This window comes from Impatiens glandulifera, chromosome 3 (assembly GCF_907164915.1).
Source record: "Impatiens glandulifera chromosome 3, dImpGla2.1, whole genome shotgun sequence".
In the NCBI taxonomy this organism is placed as follows: Eukaryota; Viridiplantae; Streptophyta; class Magnoliopsida; order Ericales; family Balsaminaceae; genus Impatiens; species Impatiens glandulifera.
The window spans coordinates 14,858,935-14,885,707 of record NC_061864.1 but is presented as its reverse complement, the minus strand read 5'-3'; the positions used below and the strand labels follow the sequence as shown (position 1 = coordinate 14,885,707).

The following is a 26,773-nucleotide window of genomic DNA, read 5'->3' as shown; positions in this document are numbered from 1 at the left end:
TTTCAATCATCTTAACCTAAGTATTTTTTTCAATTTTTATCTCTCAATTTCTTATATTTTATTAAACTATGAAAATACAAATTTGGTGGTATGATTTGACATGTAAGGTTGTTGGAAATGATACAACGAACACTTAATTGGACTTAGGCCTTGTTCGGTTTGAATTATTTTAATAACTCAAATCACTTAATTAATTAACCAAAATATTAAAATACCTTTTATTTTAAATTATTATTTTTTATTTTATTTATATATATTAATACATTTTAAATCATTTTAACAAAAATAATAATCACCTACTCAAAATCATCGACAATCATTTTTCTTCTCATTCATTACATCATTTAATTAATTAACCAAAATATTAAAATACCTTTTATTTTAAATTATTATTTTTTATTTTATTTATATATATTAATACATTTTAAGTCATTTTAACAAAAAAAAAATAAAAAATAATAATCACCTACTCAAAATCATTTATAATTATTTTTCTTATCCTCTAAGTTATTTAAATAACCTAAATCCGAACAAACTCTGGATAAACGAAATCTTTTAACATATTATACAATTTATATTTCAAATCCTATTAAATGCTAACCTATCATTCTCTAAACAACATTAATTAAATCAAATTATTGTTTCTGTCATTAATATCACATTTAAAATTGTCAAATTCTTGATATAGACAAAGGGAACAAAGGTTCTTTAGTGTTTTTTTTTTAATATTCAGTAGTAAATAGTAGTAATAGATCAGGGAATTTGAGTTAGGATGTGTTTAAAAAAAATAAATTATTTTATTATTATTATTATTATTATTATTATTTTTAATAAAACGAGTGTATAAATAATATTTTTTTATCAATTAAATAAATAAATAATGAATTAAATTAAGAAAAATTAAAAAATTATTAATTAATGTCACATTTTTTAGATTTTTTTTGAAATATCGATCCGCCCTTGAGAATATTTCATTTTCGTTTTTTATATACTACTGAACCAAATTTGATTGCAAAAAGCTTTATGTTTTTATCCATTTTCTCTTAGATTAATTAGATTAATAAGGCTTTAGAGGTGGATAGTTAAAAAATTATAGGAATTGTAGACGAAGATGTGAAGTAAATTAATGGATACTACTGAGTTCAGTTTAGGGTTTTTTTGAAAGAATTAATAAAACTGATTAAAAATTGTATATACTTGTTTCAACATTTATTTTTTATTTAATGTTTCTTAAATTAAAAGTTTATTTAATATTTACTTCAACTAATAATTTACTGAAAATAGTTATTAAAAATCTCTTCATTCTTAAATTATAAATTATTTAAAATTCTCTAAGAATTAGGTTTATTTGTTTTATTAGCATCATCATCAACAAACAATTTTAGATACAAAAACAAAGAAACAAGCTAACTAAATTCAAGAACTGGTCTTGAAGTTTTTCCTTGGCTAGGCTCACGATTGAAGCAAATACCTGAATTCAGAATCATAGGGTTGAATTTCCACCATTCTCGATAAAGGGGATTTCGTTTCTCCAATTACGCATTCCATCATTAACTTCTTCAACGACCCAGAATGAGGAGGCAATTGACTGTAAATCCATTCGAGCAATGATTCCATATCGTCCGCAAAATCCTTCATGTGCCATTGCAGAAGCTTCGGCACCAACACCTTCTTCTTGCTCGTTACCCCAACCGCAGCTTCCAGATACTCAACTCTCGCTCTTCCCAATTGATCCACCACATCATCCGCTGTATACACTCGTAGCTGCGCAATTTTTTTACTTTTTTAAAACCCATTTCACATATCTATTAGAAATCTCTCAAGTAAAAGATTCTCACCGCTGGCGAAGACCAGCTTCCCCTGCAAAGGGCAAATGTCACGTTTGGCTCCGGGTACCCCAGACCATAGGCATGCCGTAGAAGAACTTCCTTCTCATCTGCTATGCCCTAATTGATGTCATAAGGAGTAATAACTAATTAAGTAAGTAAATCAATGATTCCCAATTATCTTTGTTTTGCATTCACTTACATTTGTTGTATCAGATGGGCACCGAAGAATGAAATGTTCAATGGCCAAAGCATTTAGAATGATCCCTCCCACGTTCACCGCAGCCTGACCAGAAAACAAAGGGGTTATTTTCAGGTAACAATCATTAGATTACACCTTTTTTCTTATACCTTATTCATAAGTGCCAAGAGTTTCTCATGCGTGGAAGGCAACCCATGTTCCAAAAATGCCTGAGAAAAATGAAAACCAAGTTAATCCAGATGATAACAAATTATAAATGAATGGTAAGGCATGTCTTACAAGAACAAGAACAATAACAAGAACGATCTAGGGCAGTACATGCATGATGCAGGCGTTGTATAAGTTAATCCAGAATGCTAGTTTTTGCTTGTATGTCAACAATGTCAAATCCACATTGCTCAGTTTATGCATCAACGCCCTGTATATATAATAAAATGAAAGAATTAACTAAACATGAAAATGAATATTATGTAGAAATCAAAAATCTCACCTTAGTCTACCCATTGCTTGAAAACAATCAGGAACGCGGCTTCTGTCCATAGAATTTCTCGTGATTTGGATGAAATGCTTATATTCACCGATATCTCTTATTACCCCGTTGAAATCTGGCAGTACCCCATAAGGGTCTACTATAATATTTAAATTGTTGTTATCAAATGATAATACAGGTGCTTTACATGAATTGATCAATGAGGCCTTTGAGATTAACCCCTTTGAGCTCATGCAAGAGATAGAATGCTTTGGGATAATGCTAGATCCCCTGTTGTTGCTCATAGTGGCAGTAGAACCCTGGTTAAGATGGAGAAAGATGCTTATCAGGCAGTTAACCAGTTCTTGTGAGATTTTATTTGGTTCGATTCCATTACTTTGTTGTGGCGTCTCATAAATCAACCCTGCACCATAAGGCCAAAACAGAAGCATTATCATATATTAATCTTTATTAGAGCTAGAACCTGCATGGATTAACTAACTTAGTTTATAAAACATACCAGGCAAGCTTTGAACGTCGTCAATGGAAGAATCGACAGATGCCCTTCTCCCTCTTGACGATGATTTGTAGGAGTAGTGTTGCCTGTGACGTCTATGTCGAGTGAGTGACGACGGTTGGTTTTTCCTCTCTTGGTTTAACTCCAGCTTCAACTTATCTACTTGTCTCTCTAGGCTTACTATGTCTTTCTCCACTATAGAAAGCTCTCTGAGAAGCATCTGAACCTGTCTCATAAGGGAATAGAAAGCAATTTGAAACTAAAAACAACCACCACCCGAGTGAGAATTATGGGAGGAAGCCTGTTTTTTGTATTTACCTTGGAAGGAATGAATTTGTGAACAAGGCATGAACAGGGAAGAACAGGAGGAGGGTCTTTCTGCAGTGCACATGTCAAAAGATTGCTGAGTTTTAATTCTGCATCTAATTCGTCCTGCAATTTACCCACCTGTAGTATAGAGTAGGTATTGATATCGATCGATGATCAAATTATTATGTAGATAGATTAGATTAGATTAGATTAGGAGTCTGCCTCTTGTTGAAGCTCGAGCCTTTTCTGCTGCTTCGGGTGATCACATGGCTTCTGCAACAAGAAATCCTCGAATTTCATAATTATATCTGTTCGTCCAAACTGTTAGCAAACAATAGACATAATGAATAATGATATATATGATTAGGAGGGGAGGGGATGGAGAAAGAGGATTAAGTAGTGATTAATTGTAATTTTGGCAGGTACCATTGAACCTGAAGGTGGTTAAGATTAAGTAGCAGTTGACTTGTGGTATGATTAAAGCATATATTATGAGATATGATGGGTGGGGTTAGATTAAATTATGAAGAAGAGTAGATATTGCTGTTGTTGAGTTCTTGCATCATCTATCATCTGTATATAATAATAGTAATATTATAACCTGAAAGTTGAATTTGGAGAAGAAGGAAGACTGTGTCTATTATGTATGTATATATATGAGGAAAGGGTAAAGGAAAGAGACAGAGAGACAGTCTGTAAGGAGGTGAAATACGTGACTCCCATGAACAGCCTCTCTCTTCTTTAACTACTAACTAACTATGGCTACTACTTTCTGGCTTCTTCTTCCACAACTGTACAGAGGCAAAGGCAAATTCAGTAGTTTTAATTTGGTGGCGGTGGGGTGGGGATTGATTAGGTTTTCAATTAAATGTCATTCATGGTCAATGATTTCTCAAAAGTCCAAAATTACTTCTTTTTTTTTGAGAAATGTTAATTAGAGTAATTCAAATGGTCAGACCAGTGGTGTAGGATCTAAAGTATCTAGAGGATCAAAGTTCATTATGTAAATCTAAAGTGTCAAAATAGTCAAGGTTCATGTAAATCTAAAGTGTTTGAATTATGTTAATCTGAAAGTGTTCTTTGTGTAATCCAAGGGTCCAAGTTGGGAGAATCTTTAAGTTTCAAATGGGAGGAATATGTGAAGAGCTTCCACGACTTCAAATCTGCATGACCAAAAAATGTTTAGAATTCCCTATTGATTACCACATTGCGAATAATTCTAGTTGGGAGTCCCTTGTCGAAATTAAGGACATGTTTTTCTCAAAGTTTGGATTTTTTTACCCACAAGAAGCTTTGTGCCTCTCTTCTATAATGTTAATGTGGGACATAAACTTTTGGAATCTGCTAAGAGATTGACAATATCTTGATGAAATGTTAGATTTAGATTTCTAGTCAAGAAAAAAGGGAAATTGGTTATTAAATCATTAGAAGAGAAGAAAAATTGATAAGAATGGAATGTACATATAACACACGGATATTGGATCTCATTATTTAACCATACATGTGATGAACATAAAAATAATAATAATAAAAAAAAGAAAAAAAAAAGTCACAGAATTATTTATAAGAGCTGAGTTATAAGAGCTGAGTTAATAAATTAATGGGTAATTATTGACTTTTTATAATTATATTATTTTATTTGAAACTCTTTTATTATAGTTCGTTAGTTATTTTTATTTCATTATTATATTATAATATTATATGAGGGCATCTCCAACCGGCCTCAAAACGCAAACTCATACCCCATTTTTCTCCGACCGTCCAGCAAAACGCAAACCCATACTTATTTTTTACTCTCTTTCTAAAATAATAACGCATATTTGGTGTTGTATTGTTTCATTTCGGAAAAAAAAATTAATTTTTAAAAAGTCCTTCAAATTTATAAACTCTTTAATTTAAATATTAAACTTGTTTATATAAATTATTTAAAACATTTTATTTGGTGTTTTAATTTTTAATTTTAAAATAAAAAGTTATAATATTTTTAAAATTTATAATTAAATTATATTATACTTAAAATTTTATATATATATATATATATATATATATATATATATATATATATATATATATTTATTTTACGTTATATTTTGTATAACTTAAATTTTAATATAATATATTTGTTTATTTAAATATATTATTGAATTATTTTGTTATGTATAAATTATTAATATATAATTAATTTTATTAAAGGAATAAGAAAAGTTTAGAATTAAATATGTAAAGTTAATAAATATATAGATAATATTAATAAGATTAAAAAGTTAGTGTAAGAAAGAAATATTTTAATAATATTCTTTTTGTTTGAAAATAGGTTTTTGGGTTGGAGAGAATTAGTATTGATATTTGTATTTTGGGTTTGAAATTCGATAATTAAATCTTTAACTATTTGAATTAATGATAATTAATTTTTTTCTAAAATTTTTTTTTTTTTTTTAATTTTTTAAAACAAACACGTTTTTGGGAATATACCAATATTATCGATTTCATGTTTCAAATGACACAAAGGTTTAAATATCAATATTTGATATCCCTCAAAGTACTGAAATTTACATCACCTCTCAACTCCCCCCAACATCCATATCTCCGAAATTTGGAAAGGTGGTAACTACCTCACAACTAGCCTTTAAAAACATCATCACTAGCCCCTTGCCTTCCATGGACAATTCAATCATTCATCATTCTCTGCAACTGAGAACTCGAATACTCAGCCAAATTCATGCACAAGTTTTCCGGAGACATTGGAAGCAATGACAATCGAATTAGTTATAAATTTCATCAAGTATGTTGGAGAAGCTTATGATTGTCCTCTCATGTGTCTAAAGCCCTAAATTGCATTTGCTTCATCAATGGATAAAATGTTTAATGATTTAAAAATCAGTTGGGAGGCAAACATCACTTTAAAAAAAACAGAAATATAGACAATATATAACATACCAGTAGAAACATCACAGATATAGACTAACCAACAACAATATATATATCAGAGATGTTTATTCTAACTTAATCTTCTATAATACTCACCACCACTAATTAATATTTGAGCTTATTTGGTTATGTTGATATTGTTATTGATAGTCAATATAAGTTTGGATACAGAAAAACTTAACCAAATAAGCTCAATATTCAGAATTGGTTACCTCACAGTGTGGTCTTGAATCCCGTCTGGTTTGAACAGATACATGAGCAATCAGGTTCAGACAAGTCCCTCTTCACAAGACGTTTGTCGCGGTTTATCATTGTCTTTATAAGTGGAAGCTTTAATGACACCTGCCGCCATATCTCACTTACTGTTCCATTTGGATCCTCATACTCAAAATAGTGTTTCACCTGAAGCCACAAAATCCACAACTCTCTCATTAGCTGCAGTTTCTTACATTACATACAAGCCCTTAGTAAGAAGAAATGACTAAGCATTTTTATGCAAGTGTTTGAAAAAAAAGTTAAGAACATGACTGGGGTGAAGTAAAAAGAAGCAGAATAAGAAATCACCTTTTTGATCTCTTGCTGAAACTCCAGAATTCTATCTGTGCTCACTTTTCTAAGCAACTTAACCAAGTAACCTGGCTTAACAGCTGTATTTGAATCCACAAATATAGCAATGTTCTTGTAGCTAATTACATCTTCAAAGGGCAACTCGATATAGTCACTAACTATGACTGGAATACACAAACTCACAATTGCATCAAAAAGACGACAAGCTGATGGAGTATCTCCAGCAGGATGTAAACAAAACTTCGATGTATGCATCCCCTGTGAAGCCATGCGTCGACTTTCCCTAGATTGTGCACCATGCTTTATAACCACGTCTTCTTCTTTCTCAAGTATTTGAAAAAGTATATCGCGAACTTTCCCACCCTAACGTCCATTAGATTTCGTGTAAGGTATTAAAAATGTGAGAAAAATATAGCAAAACAGATCATTAGTAACACACTTATAAGAAAGCCCACTAAAATGATTGAGAGATTGACACATGATAAATCACTGTGAAATTGCTTCTAGACAGGTCAAATTAGGAGTAGAATTTTATTCAAATTTCAACAAACTCTCAAACAAATATAGGAATTAGAATTGGACCACAATTCCAATTCTTACCCTAATAAACATAGCCTAAGAGATCAATTACCACAAAAGCAGAGTCCATAGTCCACGAGGAACTTCATTAATCAAATGAATCTAATAGGAGGATAAAGGGTTAGGGCTTGACCTATGGTTGAAGTACGCAGTTGGGAAGTCTACCGGTTAGGAATAGTATAAATAGAAGATTAGTTGTTATGTTTTAGTTAGCATAAAAATTAGTTGAATACTCTAGAGTTTTTATATCTCTTCTCCAATTTGTATTCTCCTGTGATTCTCAATTGCTCTTAGTCTTTGATACAATGGATCGTATCATCAATTGTACTCTATCGATTCTAGAAATTAAACCTACTTCTAGTACGAGGTATAACAGAATTGTGCGGATAAAAACATTATGAGATAATTCATATCCCTGGGAAAAGAAGACAATGAACTTTTACCTCTTTCCTGTAGCGATTCCCCATGAAGAAAAGAAGAGTTGTCCTAGAATTGACGCCAACTTCCCCTTCAAAGGTTCTGATACGATGGGAGTAGGGTAATATCACATCTTTCACCAATGAAGCATGATTACGGTTTAATCTCCCAAAATCTGAAACCAGCAAAATTCCATTTTTCAATCTGTCCACAACTTTATACAAGGCATTAGGGTCCTGGCACACAAAAATGTGATCCCATCCATTATTCCTCGTCCAGAATTCCTGCTCCTCCAACCACTGGATAAGCCCTTCTTGTGTCGCCTCGTCACTGTACATTGTGATTCCAGATGCAGCAACAGCATGGCCTATCGGGTTAACCACCAGGCTTAAGGATGAGAAGAATGGAACATAGAACAAATCTGCATCCTCAGGATCCAAGACCCTCTCAACTGGAGAACCTGAACGGTTAGCTCGCGTCAAATCTTCAAACAAATACCACTCTGCTGAGTGCTGGTTTCCTGGATACTTGAGCAACGACACGTCATTGACTGAATCCTTCAGCCCATTGCGAGCCACCGTATAGCTTTCAATAACCCCATATGTGAACCTTCTTGGCAGATTGTACATATAAACCTTGACTGGTGCTTGAATATCATGAAAACTGGGGTTCTTATCACCAGTGCAAGATGAAAAGGCGGAATCCAGGCATGAAAAAGTGTTTGTGTATGCATTAAGGAAAGCAAAACAAGAAATGACAAAAAGAATTGCGAGCAATACATGTTTGAGAATGGATTTCCTGCCCAGTTTGGAATTAAGGGTCAGAGACTTTACATTGGAAAATGAAGAGGGAGATGGAGGTTTGTTCTTGGGTTGTCGTTGGTTCATTTTCTTGACCCTCGCAGATGACTATGGCAATAGTCTGTTTCCTCAGATTTGACAAAGTTCTCAAACCCAATTCCACAGGAGATCATTTAAAGACTTAAAAACCAATACATTGAGATGGGTCAGGAACGAAAAGACAGATCATACATAGATTGATTAATTGACTGGCCAGAAAATAGTAGAAAAGCAAGAGATAGTAGAGAATTTCAAGCAACCAACATCTGGAAAGGAATCAGAACAAATAGTTTACAGAGAAGGCACTCTAGAAGATCTAGTAAGAAATTAATCAATCAAACAGTTTATAGAACGAAAACGACTCTAACTTGTCCGTTTTACCTGCGGAAGAAGAAGAAGAAGAGGGGAACGAAATCAATACAATGAAGGAAGGAAGGAAAACCCTGAAATCTGAATCCGATTATATGAAAAACAAGCCCTTGTTACTACAGTACTAGTTGTAGCTAGCTCAACTAAGCCGAAACACCTGGCGTGCCTCTTGCTTTGCCATTGGTACTAATGTGTCATCGAATTTGAATGAAACTTATTTGGACTAAGATGTCAGATTCTAGATCTGTCTGTCTTTGATTCACCGCCCATAAGGAAAGTCGTCATCTTTTCCGACCGAAATTTCCTCGACATCTCCATTTTGATTATACATTGTATACTTCCATTGACTTGGATGTCCTTTATATTTACATTTTTTCAAATCACCCATATTCCCTCGAATCACAAATTATTTCCTTTTATAAATATAAAATTATATATAAAAAAAAAATCAAATATATTACTAAATATGAAATATTTAGTGTTTATACCAAAGCATTTATTTGGTTTAGTTATTACTTCTTGTGCATATATGCTTTTACTTTTATTTCTGTTTGATTTTTCTAAAGTTATATAATATTTATCTTTCATAGCAATAATAATATACAACAATTATAAAGAATAAAATAAAATAATTATACAAAATTTTAATGATATATTAATTTAATTCAAATAAACCACAAAAGTAATACACGTTTTTAGATCATACATAGTGTTAGATAGTAAGGAGTCTCTTCATTGTCAATGAAAGGAGAAGAGAAGGGAAGGAAGCCTAAGAATATTTTCACATCAACAAGCAACCGCAGCTAGATCCTCCTGTTCTTCCACTTTGAGATCCCCGTTATTTGAATCTGTAAGCAGAGGGCCTTCTTCCACTTTGAGATCATCGATATTGGAATCTGTAAGCAGAGGGCTCTTTTGAAACTTGTTTCTAAGTTGTCCGCAGGCAGCATTTGCATCAAGGCCTCGAGTAATCCGCACACTCACAGTAATTTTGCGGGACTCTAGAGCTTTCGAAAATGCCAACACCTGCACCAATAATCTCAAACAATCAGATATATTGTTTATGTTTGTTAGTGGAGGCGCTAATAAATTTATGAATATGTGTCTAACTAAGTTCAATTTTAAATGTGATCCCATCCCACTATCTAGGTGTTTCCAAATGAAAATTAATAAAAATGCAGCCATAATTCAGACAAGTCCCAAGTGGAAAAATTAAAGTCTCCAATCAAAAATTTAGACATAAATCACATCTTTTAAATCAACAACCAAAATACCCTCTATTTAAAAAAAACAAAAAAAAAACATAATGTGTTTATACCCTTAATATCCTTTTATCCAAATAACATGATTTTCAATAACTTGCATCAAACAAGGTTATTCAAATAACCCTACTAGATCAAACAAGGTCAATGTTCTACAGTAAGCTTTATATTAAGTATATGCAGTAATGATAGAAATGAGTATTTTTATTTCTCATTTGAATTATGATACATATCAGATCACCGTTTATTATAAAGTTACCCGAAGATGGTAAATGTGATTTATTTTTTTAACTTAAGATACAACATACCGCTTTTCTGTATGGGCGACGGTACTCAGAATCCTCAATTGGGTTGAAAGGTATGAGGTTCACATGATAAGAATGGCCCCAACGTTGGAGCAACTCAGCGAGTTCTATTGCGTGCTCTGTAGCATCATTTACCCCGGCTACAAATTGAAGTGTGGCTCATGTTACTATTTGAAAAACAAAAAAAAACGAACAAAAAGGTTTGTTGAGGTCATTGAGTACCTAAAAGGGCATATTCGAAAGAGACACGCCTATTGGTTTCAGTGAAGTAGTCTTTGCAATCTTTCATTAATGCTTCGAGTGGATAGGATTTTGCACTAGGCACAATGCTTTCCCTGAGCTTTTGGTTTGGAGCGTGCAAACTGACGCATTAAACAAGAAGAAAAAATTACACGATTAAAATGAGCTATAGATTATCATTTCCACCTATTAATTCCCATACCTGACAGCCAAGGTTGATTGAAGCTTGTGAGAAGCCAACTTCTTGATTGTATTTGGAACACCAACAGTTGAAATGGTTATCATCCTTTGCCCAATTAGAATATCCTGGATAAAGAAAATGGGGAAACAATGGAAGTGAAGAAAACCTTATATATGATTGTAAGGCTCGTAGTCAAGATGGCTGAGAGAGCCTATTGCCCTATGTTGTTTACAAAGAAGAGATTAGGAACACATATATACCTTATTCAAGCATCGGTGTGCATCAAGAACCGCTTTCATGTTCAACATAGGCTCGCCCATTCCCATGAACACCACATTTGTGACCCTGTTTTTGAAAACATCCTCTATTGCCAGAACCTACTTATGTAAATTAATAATAAGTAAGCACATCTTCTTTCTGTTGGTTCCCTCATTAGAGGATAATGACAAAGTAATATATTTTGGTTTGCTTTATACTTTGATAATCTAATAAGATTTTGATGTTTTGGGTTACTCTGCATGTTGAGTAATTCTCCTTTCTCCTTTTTATTTCGAGAATTTTGTAAGTGTCGTTTAGCCATTCCATTTCACTTATTAAATTAAAGCAAAGCCTATTCAAAAATAAATAAATAAACAAAGTAATGGAAACTAAATTTCGCCAATGATTTAAACATAAATTTATTTTTGTTTTGTATTTGAAAACGGATTAAATACCAAAACAGAAATAATAAGTTTTTTTACAAAGGGACCACTATTCTGTTTCATAAATCATGGAAGGTATATCAACATTTAACATTGTCGACCAAATCTTATATATGACTACTCAAAACAGTGATCCTTATCAACCACATTTTACGAGGTTTTCCTTTTATTAGGAAAAAAATTACGGCATTACTGCGGTTTAAAGAAGGATAACCTGATCAATGATTTCATGTCGTTGAAGGTTCCTTGAGAATCCCCCCTTGCCCGTTGCACAGAAGGAGCAACGAAGAGGGCAACCAACCTGGAATCAATAGGTTGAGAAAGATTGTTAAATTGAACTTTGAAACATAAAAAACAATACATTCATATGATATTTTTGGTTCTTTAGGAGGGCAACTGAACTCCAGTTTTGATATAGACATCAAAGGGATGAACCAATCTACAAAGTCCTGAAATATATATTAGATAATAGCTACAGAGGCATATGACACATTTTGTGATCACCTGTGATGAGACACATGCTGTTAGGCGCATTGAACCGCCATCTTCATCTACCACTGGTATACCAACAGTTTCAACTAGTCTATTGTCCTCCAGCTTTATTAGCAACTGCATTAAGTCAAGAGGTAAATATGATTCAACACTGTTGTGAAATGTGAAAGATATGCTATTTTTCATTCAATTATGTTTGTATTAAGCTATACAACATAAATCATAAGGGTGCAAACCATAGAAGATAAGAACATGTTTACCTTGACAGTGCCATCTGCTGCCTTGACTGATTCATGAATCGGAGAACGCCCAACCCTCCATCCAGCTTCCTGAAGATTATCTTTAAACACCTGAGGCACTACTCATCAAGAAAAAAGTATAAGTTGTATTATCCCCCAAGTAAAACAATTGTGAAACATATGAAGATTCTGAGTTCCCCTCACAATGACTTAAATCTTTAATCTCCTTCATCTTCCTCTTGTACAATAGCTGGTAAAGCTGCTTCCCTCTATACTTTTCCTGCGCAGAATTCCCAATACAACATAAAAAATGTCAAATTTCGTGGCTTTCTTAAGAGTTATCAGCACCCAGATGGACATTCTGCAATTTGGATATTGAATTACCTGACCCAAATCGACTGCAAGTTGCTGGAGCTCTTGTTCAGACATACCAAGGAGGACATGAGAGTCGGCATGCGGTGTTGATTTTGTTAAGGCGGGAACAAGAGAGGCGCGAGGAGGAATTGTGAGGGACCGGGAACGAGCTGCGCGTACGAGTGGCACAAAGCAAGCCTGCTGAAGCAGCGCCATAGGAAATGGGCGGTCAACACTCAGATTATTCTTCGTCGGAGGAGAAAGGAAACGGAAGAATAGTGACCGTCGGGGATGAATTCTGAGGCTCAAATGAAAAGCCCTTGCAAAACCTCTCCGGCAAAGGTCATTGTTATATAAAACTCGTATTTGCCCTCAGACTTCTGAGTTATGTTCAGTTCAAGTATCATGTGCTAATTGTTTTCTTAAAACTCATGTAAAAAACACTTAATTTCCTTCCTATCTTTCTTTCTTCTTTTTTAAGTCTAAAATTGAATTTCTTTGAATATGTTTGCATATAGGGATATGTAAAGGGATATGTAAATGAATAGGGCTGGTTGTTAGTTGTTCGAATCTCGGTTCGGCAAAGAAGCTCGAGCTCGTTCGTTAGTCTTAACGAGCTGAGAAAATTTAAACGAGTCGAGCTTGAACTTTTTGATATTTGGTTCGTAAGCTCGCGAGAACTTGTTCGTTTATAGGCTCGCAAACACGTTCGTTTATAATATCGTTTAAATATAATTTAAAATCATTAAAAAATATATATTTAAGTAATTTATATTGTTAAAATGTATTGCGTTCATCAAATTTAATGTTGAATTTAAAATATAAAATGTTATTAGTTTAATTGGTTAAAACGTTATACTTGTTTTTGTTAGGTTACAATTTCGAAACATACCTATAAGACAATCCGACCAAAATATTCAATTATTCTCATATATATATATATATATATAACAAAATTAACTACATATATATCAAAATTAACCACATATCTGGACTTGACAATTGAGACATTTTTATAGCATCATTATATAATTATATATATATATATATATAGATATATAGATATTAAATTATTCCTTATTTAAATATTTTATAATTTTATTATTTATTAAAGATATGAATATTTAAATAATATATACATAAAAAGTCTTTTTTTTTTAAATTATCAAATTGGATTTAAAAAAAAAATCTAATTTTATCCCACATAACTCAGATCAGAGAGCTCTTATAATGAAAGTTATAAGATTTGAAATTTAAATAAAATAGCACAAAAAAACAATAAATTATTAAATTTATAATAATTCAAATTTAATATATTATTTTCAATTTATTACAAAATAGAAAATAACAAAAAAGAAAGAAGAAAAGTGTAAGCAACTTCCGCGGCTTCAATTTTTGGTGGGGTGAGTGACATCTTTCTCGGGTCAGCGTAGTAAGTCTCTCCGGTTAAGTTTTCTGCGTGAATACGCGTACGTTGTACGAAGCTTCGTGGAAGGTTCTAGACAAGTCACTGCCTTGCCTGTATATAGGCATGACTTCCGTCGTGAAATTCAAGCTATCTGAACCCCATCCCAAAGACCACCAATGACTCTTACGAGAAAACAATATCATGATCAGGAGGAGGAGGAGGAGCATTGCCCAAATGGGCACCGACTAGAACTGATCATGAAGAAGGCGCCTACAAATTCCTTTACCTGCGACGGCTGCAAGGAAATGGGATCTGGCCCTCGCTACAGTTGCTGCGATACCTGCAACTATGAACTCCACACGGAATGCCACAAGCCTTGTCCCACCATGAAATCCCACCACTTCCCTCCACAACACACATTCGAGTTCCTCCGAGGACCAAAGTCTCCCTGTTTCTGCGTTGCCTGTGGAAAGGGTATCTCGGGCTTCGTTTACCACTGCAAGGACAATCCTGGACTGTACCTCCACCCTTGCTGTACTAATCTTAATATCGTTCTCAAGTTACCCTGCATGATGATCAAAGATGCAGCTGCAGATGCAGATGCAGCAGGTGCAGACTTTTTCCTACAGGACGATGATGCTGCTCGTTATGATGACCTCGCATCGAAACCATGTTTCTATTGCAAGAAAACCGAGGGTTTTCCGGGGTGGTCTTACGTGCACTTCTCCGGTGGGACTGGGGGTTATCGATGTCATGTTTATTGTTCCATGCAGATAACCCGGCGGCAAATATCCATGGATACAGAGAAGGGTCAGACTGGTCAGTGTTGCACTTGCAGCGGTGGGCATCAATTAAAACTCACGAAGGCGCCTATGAATATAAAAAATAGTAAATCCTACTTCAAGTGCGACGGCTGCAAGGAAAAGGGATATGGTCCCAGCTACGGTTGCGATATCTGCAAGTTCTACCTTCACGTGGAATGCCACCAGCCTTCTCTCACTGTCCAAGACAACTGTTTACCAGGACACACCTTCGATTTCCTCCGCCACCCCCCTTCTCCTCCGGCCAAGTCCGGGCCCTGCTCCTGCCGGGCCTGTGGAAAGTCGGTCCTTGGGTTTTCTTACCACTGCAAGGAGAGTGGGTGGAACCTCCACCCTTGCTGTATCAATCTGTATCCCAAAATCAACTCCTCCAGCTCCAAATCCAAAATTGAGTTATTCCTACGACGAAATGATGATATTGCGGGAAGAAGCAAATTAACGAAAGCTTGTTACTGGTGCAAGAAAACGACTCTGTCGGAGACAAATGAAGAAGTGCCGGGATGGTCTTACGTGTCAAAGTGTGGGGTTCATCGGTATCACGTTTATTGTATGATGGAGAAGGTGCCGGAGATTCGTTGTCGTCGATTACTTCAGATTGCTGACAGAATGAGTAGTAAGGGAAACGCCAGGACTAATAATAAAAGGGATGATGATGATGGCGAATTTTGGTTGAGCGTTCTGTCAAATGTATTACAACTTAGCACGGGTCTTGATCCGACTTCTGTTCTAATCGATAGTCTCGTCGACTTGATAATCTAATCACCACTCCAAACAGGGCAAATAAAAATATTAAATCAGATAAAAGAGAAAATTGTAGCCTCTCTTCTTGTTCTTGATTCTTCTTCTTTTTCCTTTTATTGGAGATTATGGCCTTGTAAAATGCTTAATAAAAGAGAAAATTGTACAAGCCTCTCTTGTTCTTGATTCTTCTTCTTTTTTTTTTCCCATTTTTTTTAAAAAAAAATTGTGTGGTAAATACTGTTTTCTCAAAAGCCTCCTTACAGATCAATTAGTCGCCACTCTTTTCAACTTAATTAACTGCCACCCGTTTACCTCCTGAGTCTTTACCTCCTGAGTCTGAATCCAGGAGAAGAATGATTTTTACTTTCGGGCATGAATCCTACAACCAATTCAAAACATATCAATAAATACTAATAAACAAGCAAACATCAACCTTAATTTTTATCAAACAAAATTATCTTAATTAAATACCAATGTGGCTAGGATAAATCCTGACAAGAACACTACCCGGGCTAAAACCCATATAATCGATTGGATTCGAACTAACCCCAAAAATCAGAATGCATACCTAACCTGAATAAATAGGGGTTCAAATCCATATCAACATATGAAGAATATGCAGAAAACCCATATCAGAATACTAAAAAAACTTACAGAAAAAACAAATAAAATATAAAGCAAATAAGGAATGAATGCAAAATACAAGCAAACAAAAAACGGAAAATTATGACAAAGAAATAAAGAAAATAGACAGTAAAGGATTAGATTTATGAGACTTATGAAAATATAAGAGCAGACTAATTCATTTTATAAATAAGCCTTATTGTATATTCTTACATCACATAAATATCTTTCAAATTCATCGTTACAAAGGATCCATGATCCAAAGAGTTGGTAAATGCATCACTTTGTTAAGCCTTTGAATATAATGTTCCGATAAAATGAATCATTGTTATTTTATAAGTGATCTCGAATGAGCTGACAATTTATATCGAGGTGCTTCGTCGGTTCGTGAAAAATTGAATTTTTGACAATATGAATTGTTGTTTTTGGTTATCACTTTTCAAGGGAATCGACAATTTAACTGGTATATGAAATCAAATCCATTTTAGTTCGCAAACCGTTGATGACGCAATATTCTACTTAAGTGGGAGAACGTGGAACAATTTTCATCTGCAACTTCAGTACAAGTTGCCCAAGCTCTCAAATAAAGGATTAAAAACATAAAGATAAAACAACCCATTAAAGGTGCACCTTACAGATATCGAACAATATGTAAAACAATTTCTCAATGTATTTGAAGGGGTTGTGTATAACTAACTTAGTTGTTGGACGCTAAAACCGATATTGAGCCGAGAAAAGTTTAAATATATTAATAATTCGACTAATTTTTTTTAACTTTTTCCGGGTTAGAAAACACATTAATATTAATGTCAATTATATGATTAAGTATATAATTCTCTTGTTTACACATGTCTTTCTTATAATAACTAATATATTCAGATTATTTATAAAAACCCACATTTTACACCTTATTTATAATTAAAATTTAGAATTATTTTAAATAAAAATGGTACAAATAAATTAAATAGATTATGTAGATTTAAAAATGATTTTTTTTATCTATTTAATTATTTGTATTTTGCCTTGCTTTTGCAAATAATTTTTTTTTGGAAAACGGTTTAACACCATTTCATTAAAAATCCCAAAAGAGGGGTCAATAATCAAAACTAGACAAACCCTAGTTTTTATTGTAAGATGGCAAACAAAAGACTCAAAAGGTTTTGAATGGTGGCAGTCAAATCACATTATAAAACACATATTAAAATGAACAAAGACTGCAATCTAGCTATCCCAACCTATGTTGTCTCCATATCCTCTTTTTGACTATATTTTCTTCTTCCACGTCCCAATCTTCTCGCGTTCTTTATGAAGGAAGATTGAATTGAAGCAGATGATGATGTATGTCTGCTCTTATTGTTTAATCTTCCTCTATATGAATTCGTACTAACATAATAAAATGTATTCTTTTTTAGGATTTCAAGGTTTTTGTCACTACTTTTCTCTGCTTCAGTTTTCCGTATTTGAGGATCAACAAATAAATTTTTTTTTATTTGTGCATGCCAAACGGGAATCAAGCGCAGCAAAACACTCAAACCTGATTTTTTTTTTTATCTACGATTGACCTCAATCGTATGAAACAATTTACAAAAATGTTTTTGTTTTGAAAAGGAGACATACTCATAGATGTTCATTTGTTTATAGATGTGATGCAGCGTGCGTGGTTAGGATGAACCTTTATCAAGATTCGTTGATTCTTACGAATACCGAAAGTTGATAGATATTGAGGAAACCTCGTTTTCTGATTAATAATCTTCCCATAACAAAGTGTTTTAAGATTCTTTAAATACTCAAACCCTAGCTTGCAAAAGAAATAAACAACTTTTATTAAATTGCAAAAAACACCCGAAACTAATAAAAATGCGATTTTGAGCCCCTAAACGTCGTCAGATGGCCTTAAACCATCATACCTCATGGCAAAGCCATGACTTCTTCACAGCACCACGTTTCCGCCCGAAAAACACTAGGCAATCGTCGAAATCTGACACTTGCGAGATATTTTCGGATGCTGCAACTTTCGCATAAACGCCTCTTCGACTCGCACCGCATCATTCCCCCCAGGGTAGAAAAGATTCGTCCTCGAATCTGGAACCGCATCATCCTCATCAGAAGAAGACTCACCCACAAAAGGAACAAGATGCTTCACATTGAACACATCAGAGGTACGCACATGGCTGGGAAGGCGTAAACGATAAGCATTGGGGTTGATCTTCTCCACAATCTCAACAAGACCAATCTTCTTAGCAGCAAGCTTGCTATATTCATGAGCTGGAAAACGATCCTTAGTCAGAATAGCCCACACAAAGTCACCAACTTCAAAATCAACAGCACGCCTTCTCGAATCAGCCTTCTCCTTGTACTTGGCAGTAGCAGCAACCAAGTGGTCATGAGTGGTCTGATGAACCTGAGCCAACTGACCAACAAAATCCGCAGTAGTGGAATGAGGACGCACCTTGCTGGACAGCGCTAACAAGTCAAGAGGAGCACGCGGAGACAACCCATAAATCACATGGAAAGGACTGAAACCAGTGGAGCGATTAACAGCATGATTGTGAGCAAACTCGGCCTGAGGCAGCTTCAGATCCCAAGCCTTAGGATGATCCCCAACTAAACTGCGCAGAAGGTTCCTCAAAGACCTATTAACAACTTCAGTTTGGCCATCAGTTTGCGGGTGATAGGCACTGCTAAAATTCAGCTGAGTATTAACCAAACGCCAAAGACTCCTCCAAAAGTGACTCACAAAGCGAATGTCCCGATCAGAAACTATGGAGGCAGGAAGTCCATGAAGGCGATACACATCCCTGAAATAAAGCTGTGCAACAGCCACAGCATCAGAGGTTTTCTTGCAGGGAATGAAATGAACCATCTTCGAGAATCGGTCAACCACCACAAAAATCGAATCAGAACCACGCTGGGTACGTGGCAGCCCAAGGACAAAATCCATACTGACATCAGACCATGGTTGAGTGGGAATAGGCAGAGGCAAGTATAACCCGGCATTAGTCGAAGCGCCCTTAGCCAACTGACAAACACGACAGCGAGCAACAAAACGCCCCACCTCTTTGCGCATCGAAGGCCAGAAATAAGAAGCTGCAAGAAGATGGAAGGTACGATCACGCCCAACATGGCCTTCTTTGTGGAGTTCCTGAATCATCCTCAAACGCAGGCTGCAATCTGGAATGCACAGCTGCACACCGCGGAAAAGGAACCCATCCTCCAAGACAAAGTCCCTCGAATCCCCCTGTTGGATGCGAATGAGGACCTGAGAAAAAAAAGGATCATCACGATAGAGGTCCACAAACGAATCAAAGCCGGGTACATGGACACGCATCTCCGCCAACAGCCCATGACGACGACTCAAAGCATCAGCCACGCGATTAGACACACCAGCCTTGTGTTTAATCACAAAAGTAAACTGCTGTAAATAAGAGACCCACGAAGCATGACGATGAGAAATCTTGTCCTGACCACCAAGATGCTTGAGGGAATCATGATCCGTATATAAGACAAACTCCCGCTGAAATAAATAATGACGCCAGTGTTTGACTGCCTGGACAATAGCATAGAACTCAATATCATAGGTACTGAAACGAAGTACAGCCCCAATACCCAATTTCGAAGCATCACAATATAGTTCAAATGGCTGGGAAAAATCAGGAAGAACCAAAATAGGGGCTGAAGTGAGTCGGTGCTTAATCTCAATAAAGGCAGCCTCGGCATCATCCGTCCAGAAGAACTTAACCCCCTTCATACAATCAGTGATAGGAGCCGTAACACTGCTGAAGTGAGGAATAAAACGCCGATAGAAGGAAGCCAAGCCATGAAAACTGCGAACTTCAGTAATCGAAGAAGGGCGGGGCCACTGATTGACAGCTAGTACCTTACTCGGGTCCACTTTCAGGCCCTCCCGAGACACCACATAACCGAGGAACTGGGTAGAATCAGTAAGAAATGTGCACTTCGAGGAAGCAGCATAGAACTTGTCACGCCGGAGAACAGATAACACCTCACGAAGATGGGAGAGGTGTGCTACCTCGCTGTCACTGTAAATCAAGATGTCGTCGAAGTAAACGACTACAAACTTCCCAATGAAAGGGTGAAGAGCCTGGTTCATCACACGCATAAAGGTGCTAGGAGCATTCGACAGACCAAACGGCATAACCAGCCACTCATATAAGCCCTCACGAGTCTTAAAGGCAGTCTTCCACTCATCACCCAAGCGAATACGAATCTGATGGTATCCACTCTTGAGATCCAGTTTGCTAAACACAAAAGCACCACCCAACTGATCCAACAAGTCATCCAACCGGGGAATAGGAAACCGATAATGCACTGTAATCTTGTTGATAGCACGACTATCAATGCACATACGCCAAGACCCATCCTTTTTTGGGGTAAGAAGGGCCGGGACAGCACAAGGACTAAGGCTCTCTCGAATGTGTCCCTTAGCCAGCAAGTCCTCCACCTGTCTACGCAACTCTTCATGTTCTTTGAGCCTCATGCGGTAATGAGGACGGTTGGGTAGGGCAGCACCTGGAACCAAGTCAATGTGATGCTGGATATCACGCAAAGGAGGCAAGGCACAAGGCAGATTCTCAGGAAAAACATCTGCAAACTCTTGTAACAGCGGCTGCACTGGAAAAGGCACCTCAGAACTAGCACCACAGGTAATCAGCGAACAAAATAGAGCAAACACCATGCCAGATTCGACCATGGCGGTCTGAAAAGGACCCCGAGACAACAAGGTGGCAGGGGGGGACGCATGATGAGTGGGGGCAGCACCCTTCTTGGGCTGATTTGGCATCAACACAATCTTGGTACCATGAAATAAGAACGTGTAGGTATTAGCACGCCCATCATGTATAACAGAATGATCAAACTGCCAAGGGCGACCAAGTAAAAGGTGACAAGCATCCATAGGAACCACATCACAATATACAGCATCACGATAATGGGAACCAATGGAAAAATTAACAAGTACGCACTTGGAAACTGTAACATCCGTACCTTGACTCAGCCAGGACAGGCGATAAGGCTTGGGGTGAGGTTCAGTGGACAGACCCAGCTTCGAAACTGCAACCTCAGAAATCACATTCTCACAACTCCCAGCATCAATGATGAAGGTGCAAACTTTGCCACCGATGGTACAAGTGGAATGGAACAGATTATTGCGTAACCACTCATTGTCAGGAGCACGAGGGGTTAAACATGATCGACGAATCACCAAAAGGGGGCCAACATCACCAGAAACATACTCCTCCGCTGCCTCATCATCATAAACATCATACACTGGGGCTGAATCTGAAGGAAGAGCAGAGTCAGGATCATCCACCTCAGTAAAAAGACCACGATTGGTGGACTTTGGGTTGCGACACTCTGCTTGGCGATGGCCAACTTCACCACAATTGAAACAACGCAAGCCACCGGGACGTCCCTGCGGGTGGGATGGGCCGGCTGGGAAGAAGAACCAATGCCACTAGTGGGGACAACCTGTTTTCCAAAGCTACCCGAACCGCGCCTGGCTAGCTGTTTCTCAGCCTATGAAGCACGCTGATGTGCCTCAGAAACAGTCAAGGGATCAAACATATTCAAAATATCCTGCAACTGGAGGCGAAGGCCACCAATATAGCGAGAAACCAACTGGAGAGGGGACTCAGACATGTCAACACGAGCCACAAAGGTGTAAAACTCAGTGGAATAGTCATCCACGGAAAGAGAACCCTGACGAAGATTCTGGAACCGCTAGTACAGGTTACGTTCGTAATTATATGGTAGAAACGCAGCCCTAATATGCTTCCTGAATTTGTCCCAATTCGTGAGCTTTGCCTTACCATGACGAACACGTGTCTGTTTCAACTGCTGCCACCATGCTTGTGCACGATCATGTAAGCGGATCGTAACAAGGGGTACACGACGATCTGCAAGAACTTCCTTGAAATCCATAATCTCTTCAACCTGAGAAAGCCAATCAATAAACTCTTCCGGTGGTAGACTACCATCGAACTTAGGGATGTCCACCCTGAAAGCCTGCTCCCAGCGATGATTGGGGCGTTCAGGGGATCGATTCCGAAGACCACCGAGAGGGTTTTCATCTGTCACCGTAACATCATCTTCAGGGTGGTGCATGTGCATAGATGCATCCATCCGTTGCGTCAACCATTCAACCTGCCGCCTCAAATCGTCGTTATCACGGCGAAACTCAGCGTTTTCACGTCGCAACTCAGCAAGGTCACCATCATCAGCACCAGGGGTAGGGTTGCGCGACTGTCTTCGGGGCGGCATACCTCAGGGTCGACTGGAAACTGATACCAACTGATGCAGCGTGCGTGGCTAGGATGAACCTTTATCAAGATTCGTTGATTCTTACGAATACCGAAAGTTGATAGATATTGAGGAAACCTCGTTTTCTGATTAATAATCTTCCCATAACAAAGTGTTTTAAGATCCTTTAAATACTCAAACCCTAGCTTGCAAAAGGAAATAAACAACTTTTAATAAATTGCAAAAAACACCCGAAACTAATAAAAATGCGATTTTGAGCCCCTAAACGTCGTCAGATGGCCTTAAACCATCATACCTCATGGCACCATGACTTCTTCACAGCACCACGTTTCCGCCCGAAAAACACTAGGCAATCGTCGAAATCTGACACTTGCGAGATATTTTCGGATGCTGCAACTTTCGCATAAACGCCTCTTCGACTCGCACCGCATCAAGATGCATACAGGAAATACATATATAGATGTCACGTAATGATTTAATGACGATGTTCAGTTTTTTGGACATGTCAAACAACCAGCTTGGATAAAGTATCTATGATTTTTGTGTTGTGGCGAATCATAAGAGAGTATCACTCATCGATAGTAGAGGAGAATTAACATTGCCATAAAATGGAAAGTATCAACTAAATTGGAAATTTTCCCTCATCTCCACAATGCCTACGTCCTATCGGATGACTCATTGCCAAAGAGAAGGGTCAATCCCAAGTATTATAGGTCAAACTCTCGCAACATCACTAGGTTTGTAACAAGTTGTCGTTCCTCATCGACAATCTTTGCACATAGTTTGTAGAATTACTGAGTCTTATCGTGTACTTCTGAATTTAATTAGGATTGTATACCTTTATAGATATATGCATTTATTAGGATAAAAGAATATGCATCTTCCAAGTAATATACCTTTTGGATGTGCCTATTAACTTGAAAACGAAAAAGCTTGAGGTTCAAGATATTTTAACAATAATTTTCGTGTCAATTTTTTTTAATAAAATATTATTTAAAAGATTTATACAAAAATACATTTTGACATTTTTTAATTAATATTTGTATGACACAATGCTTAGTTTTTATCATGTTCAAGTAAATCTACTATAATCATCTACCATAAGCATTTAAAAACAATTAAGTGAGAATTCTTTATAGGTCCTCATAATTAATTACATTCATATGAATCAATTCAAAATATTTAATAGTCATAGATGCACTAGAGTTGAAGGGTAGTCTTCATTTTAGAAATTGGAAATATCACAATGAACAAAGATAAGAATCCTAAATCCTGGAAAAAAAAAACTTTTCTATCAGATTAGCATGGGTTCGTTCAAAGAAAGATTACACAATGAGAATAAGCAATTTTCATCATTTTCTTCAATTCAATCTCCTTTTATCGCAAAAGGAAAGGGCAGGAGAAGGGAAAGAATGACACATGAAGCAGTAAACTTATATGGAAATAAGCACCCTAATTAGGATAATTAAGAGTTGTTATTGATTGTAATTTTTTAGTTTCCTTTGTTGTATGGTTGTGTAAATGCTACTAATCAGATGTTTTAGGGTTTGTTGATTGTAATCATTTAATCATAGCTAGGGTCTATCTAGCTAATATTTTTGACCCTCCCACTTTTGAAATTTTTAATGAAATGGTATTAACCATTTTTCCAAAAAAATGGAAATAATGCTTAAGTGCAACATCAGATAAATGTCCAAGTCTTCTATGAAATAACATGAAATCAATAATGAATTAAAGATATTATTTTTTAAAGAGTTTTAATTTCCTAGTTTTCTAGTAAGTAAAAATTTTGGGATAATTCTCCATTGCCTATAATGCTATTGTTTTTAAGATCCTACAATAAACATACAATAATAGAAAATTGACACCTTAAAATTTGAAATTAGGTTATGAAAAATTTGGCACATACATGACATCAAAGATTTTTAATGTATCATCAAACTTAACGTTTCTAAATTGTTTTACATGCTTAATTAATGATTCATCAAGTAAAAACAAATGCACATTAACAATATTTCTTACTTCAGTCATGCATCCTAGATTTGAATATATACATGCCATATCAGTTATCTAAATGAGATTATTCTTATGATTATTATGCACATTTGAGCTACATTCACTAGTAAATTGCTATTAAAAATGTTATATTTAAAATAGTCGTCTTTGACTTTTTCTTCAACAAATAGTCGTTTCATGACTTCTTTGATGACAATGACAACTCAACATTGTTAAACTTGGTAAATAGCTTAAAAAATTGTTGTGGTTGTTCATTAGTTGCATTTGAAGAATTTTTGAGTTTTGATCTATGTTCCCTTCCACTAGTTAAGGTAACCTATTAATTTGAAACACCCTTCTTGATTATGTCCCTCAATTTTACATTAAGTGCAGCATGAGGAGGATACTTCTTTGTTATTACTTTTGTTTGCAGACTATCTTACTTCTCTACCTCAATTATTTTTTTTATTGAAAATATCAGTGAAAGTGAAGTTTTCTCATGTTTTTGCCCCTTTTTGTTCTGAAATATCCTTTATTAACATAACAATTTTTTTGTCATTAATGACTGAACTTTCCTTTGCCTTTCTCTACTCAGCAACATTACATATGCCCGATTAATTCTTTATTTTAGTTACATAGAGAGTATTTGTTATCTTGCATTATCATAATAATTATTTAAGCCCATAAAAAACTGTGTGAGTTTATTAGATGTATAATGTTGAACTAAGAGTTTTGTCATTCTACATCAACAAAATGTTCTTGGAACACAATCGCAACATGTTAATGGCTCTAAGACCATTAACTCATCCCAAAGTTTTTTTGGAAAATGTCTATGTATATTAAAAATAATAAAAATCGTTTAAGCACAACGAAAAAGAATGACATGAAAAAAATGTTACTCAATAGGTTATCGAGCTTCTAAGTCCCTGAGAAGAAAGCGACAGACTTTATCGACTTTCCAAATGAATCTCAAAAAACGTCATAATAATAACACTAGGAATTATACGCATCGGACGACTACGATAATTGAAAGTTCAAATATTTCTTTCTAACTAGATAGTCCACCAAAAAAATAATTAGGATGCTAACCCAAATATGTAGGTTTGTCATATCAGTTACCTTAATTCAAATTTTCCAACAACTACTCAAAAACTCGGACATCACTCAATGAATCACATTAATACTTCACAAAAGATTATAAATAATAACCACATCTCGACAATACAAAAGTAAGTGAGTTACTTATTCAACCTCTTCGTGACACATATGACTAACTATAATATAACATTTTTATGCATATATCATTAGTAAGAATTCTATCGTGAATAACGCTTCATCCAAAGAATGAGATTTTAGATGGAATTTCTTACTCTCAAAATTTCTCCTAATAAAAAATATATGGAATAATTTTAGCGAACAAATTATAGCAATGCCTCACATGAAAACTATTCATTTTTATCAACCCATAACGTCTTATTCAGACGGGGACACTTGATTGTATTCTACCAAAAGTAAAACTCTATTATGAGACAAACTCTCCAAATGGTTCCTTCTAAATATAATTCGGCTAGCGAAATCACTAGACCGGTGACTAAACATGTCATTAACTATGACATTTGTACATATATCAATGGAAAAAAACTTAGGATATGTTGTAGCTAGACTTTTGACACTACACCAAATATGTTTCAAAAACTAATCGAATAACTATCCTCACAATAAAACTAGACTGCTCACGAAAACTTTTCCACAAATAATAAATTCACATCCAAATGCTATACCCCGCTGGATAATTAGATATTTTGATGAACCAACCAGACCAATCATGACCATATTTACATCTGATCATCGATGTCTAAAGATTATTCAATTTTGTTACAAATCTACTACACTATTTTGATAGAAGAACCTTATTAAAGAAAACTAGATCTCGAATATCTAGACCTCCTTGATCTTTAAAACATTTAACATTATTCCAACTAACTAGATGACAAAACGATGAGTTAAAAGATATTTATATAATTTGACACATTATTATCTCCATTTTCACCGCCACAACATTAAGGACATTGAATAAAGACATCATTTATGTGGGTATAGATGATATAA

General features: G+C 35.6%; 4 protein-coding genes and 1 long non-coding RNA gene across 5 annotated transcripts; 2 read left to right on the top strand and 3 right to left on the bottom strand.

Annotated features, from left to right (window-relative positions):
• Positions 1–1,281: 1,281 nt before the first annotated feature.
• LOC124932338 lies at positions 1,282–3,891 on the bottom strand. The gene is made up of 10 exons (XM_047472958.1): positions 3,750–3,891; positions 3,546–3,644; positions 3,333–3,461; positions 3,018–3,240; positions 2,519–2,921; positions 2,347–2,446; positions 2,178–2,237; positions 2,029–2,112; positions 1,839–1,946; positions 1,282–1,764 (listed from the first exon to the last, which is right to left on the bottom strand). The coding sequence occupies exons 1-10, from the start codon at positions 3,750–3,752 to the stop codon at positions 1,453–1,455; spliced, it is 1,521 nt and encodes a 506-aa protein (XP_047328914.1). The 5' UTR covers positions 3,753–3,891; the 3' UTR covers positions 1,282–1,452.
• LOC124932339 lies at positions 1,845–4,409 on the top strand. The gene is made up of 3 exons (XR_007098742.1): positions 1,845–1,980; positions 2,043–2,142; positions 3,021–4,409. It is a non-coding gene; the product is annotated as an uncharacterized LOC124932339 (long non-coding RNA).
• A 1,660-nt stretch (positions 4,410–6,069) lies between these two features.
• On the bottom strand, positions 6,070–9,341 carry LOC124931941 (probable arabinosyltransferase ARAD1). The gene is made up of 3 exons (XM_047472529.1): positions 7,841–9,341; positions 6,816–7,181; positions 6,070–6,653 (listed from the first exon to the last, which is right to left on the bottom strand). Exons 1-3 carry the CDS (start codon positions 8,699–8,701, stop codon positions 6,465–6,467), a joined length of 1,416 nt encoding a protein of 471 aa, XP_047328485.1. The 5' UTR covers positions 8,702–9,341; the 3' UTR covers positions 6,070–6,464.
• A 313-nt stretch (positions 9,342–9,654) lies between these two features.
• On the bottom strand, positions 9,655–13,122 carry LOC124929492 (probable dual-specificity RNA methyltransferase RlmN). Its single transcript, XM_047469869.1, has 10 exons — positions 12,827–13,122; positions 12,647–12,722; positions 12,464–12,561; positions 12,216–12,320; positions 11,926–12,012; positions 11,271–11,387; positions 11,032–11,135; positions 10,812–10,951; positions 10,593–10,729; positions 9,655–10,048 (listed from the first exon to the last, which is right to left on the bottom strand). The coding sequence occupies exons 1-10, from the start codon at positions 13,010–13,012 to the stop codon at positions 9,809–9,811; spliced, it is 1,290 nt and encodes a 429-aa protein (XP_047325825.1). The 5' UTR covers positions 13,013–13,122; the 3' UTR covers positions 9,655–9,808.
• A 1,245-nt stretch (positions 13,123–14,367) lies between these two features.
• On the top strand, positions 14,368–15,932 carry LOC124932614. The gene has a single exon (XM_047473272.1). The coding sequence runs from the start codon at positions 14,381–14,383 to the stop codon at positions 15,782–15,784; it is 1,404 nt and encodes a 467-aa protein (XP_047329228.1). The 5' UTR covers positions 14,368–14,380; the 3' UTR covers positions 15,785–15,932.
• Positions 15,933–26,773: the final 10,841 nt, after the last annotated feature.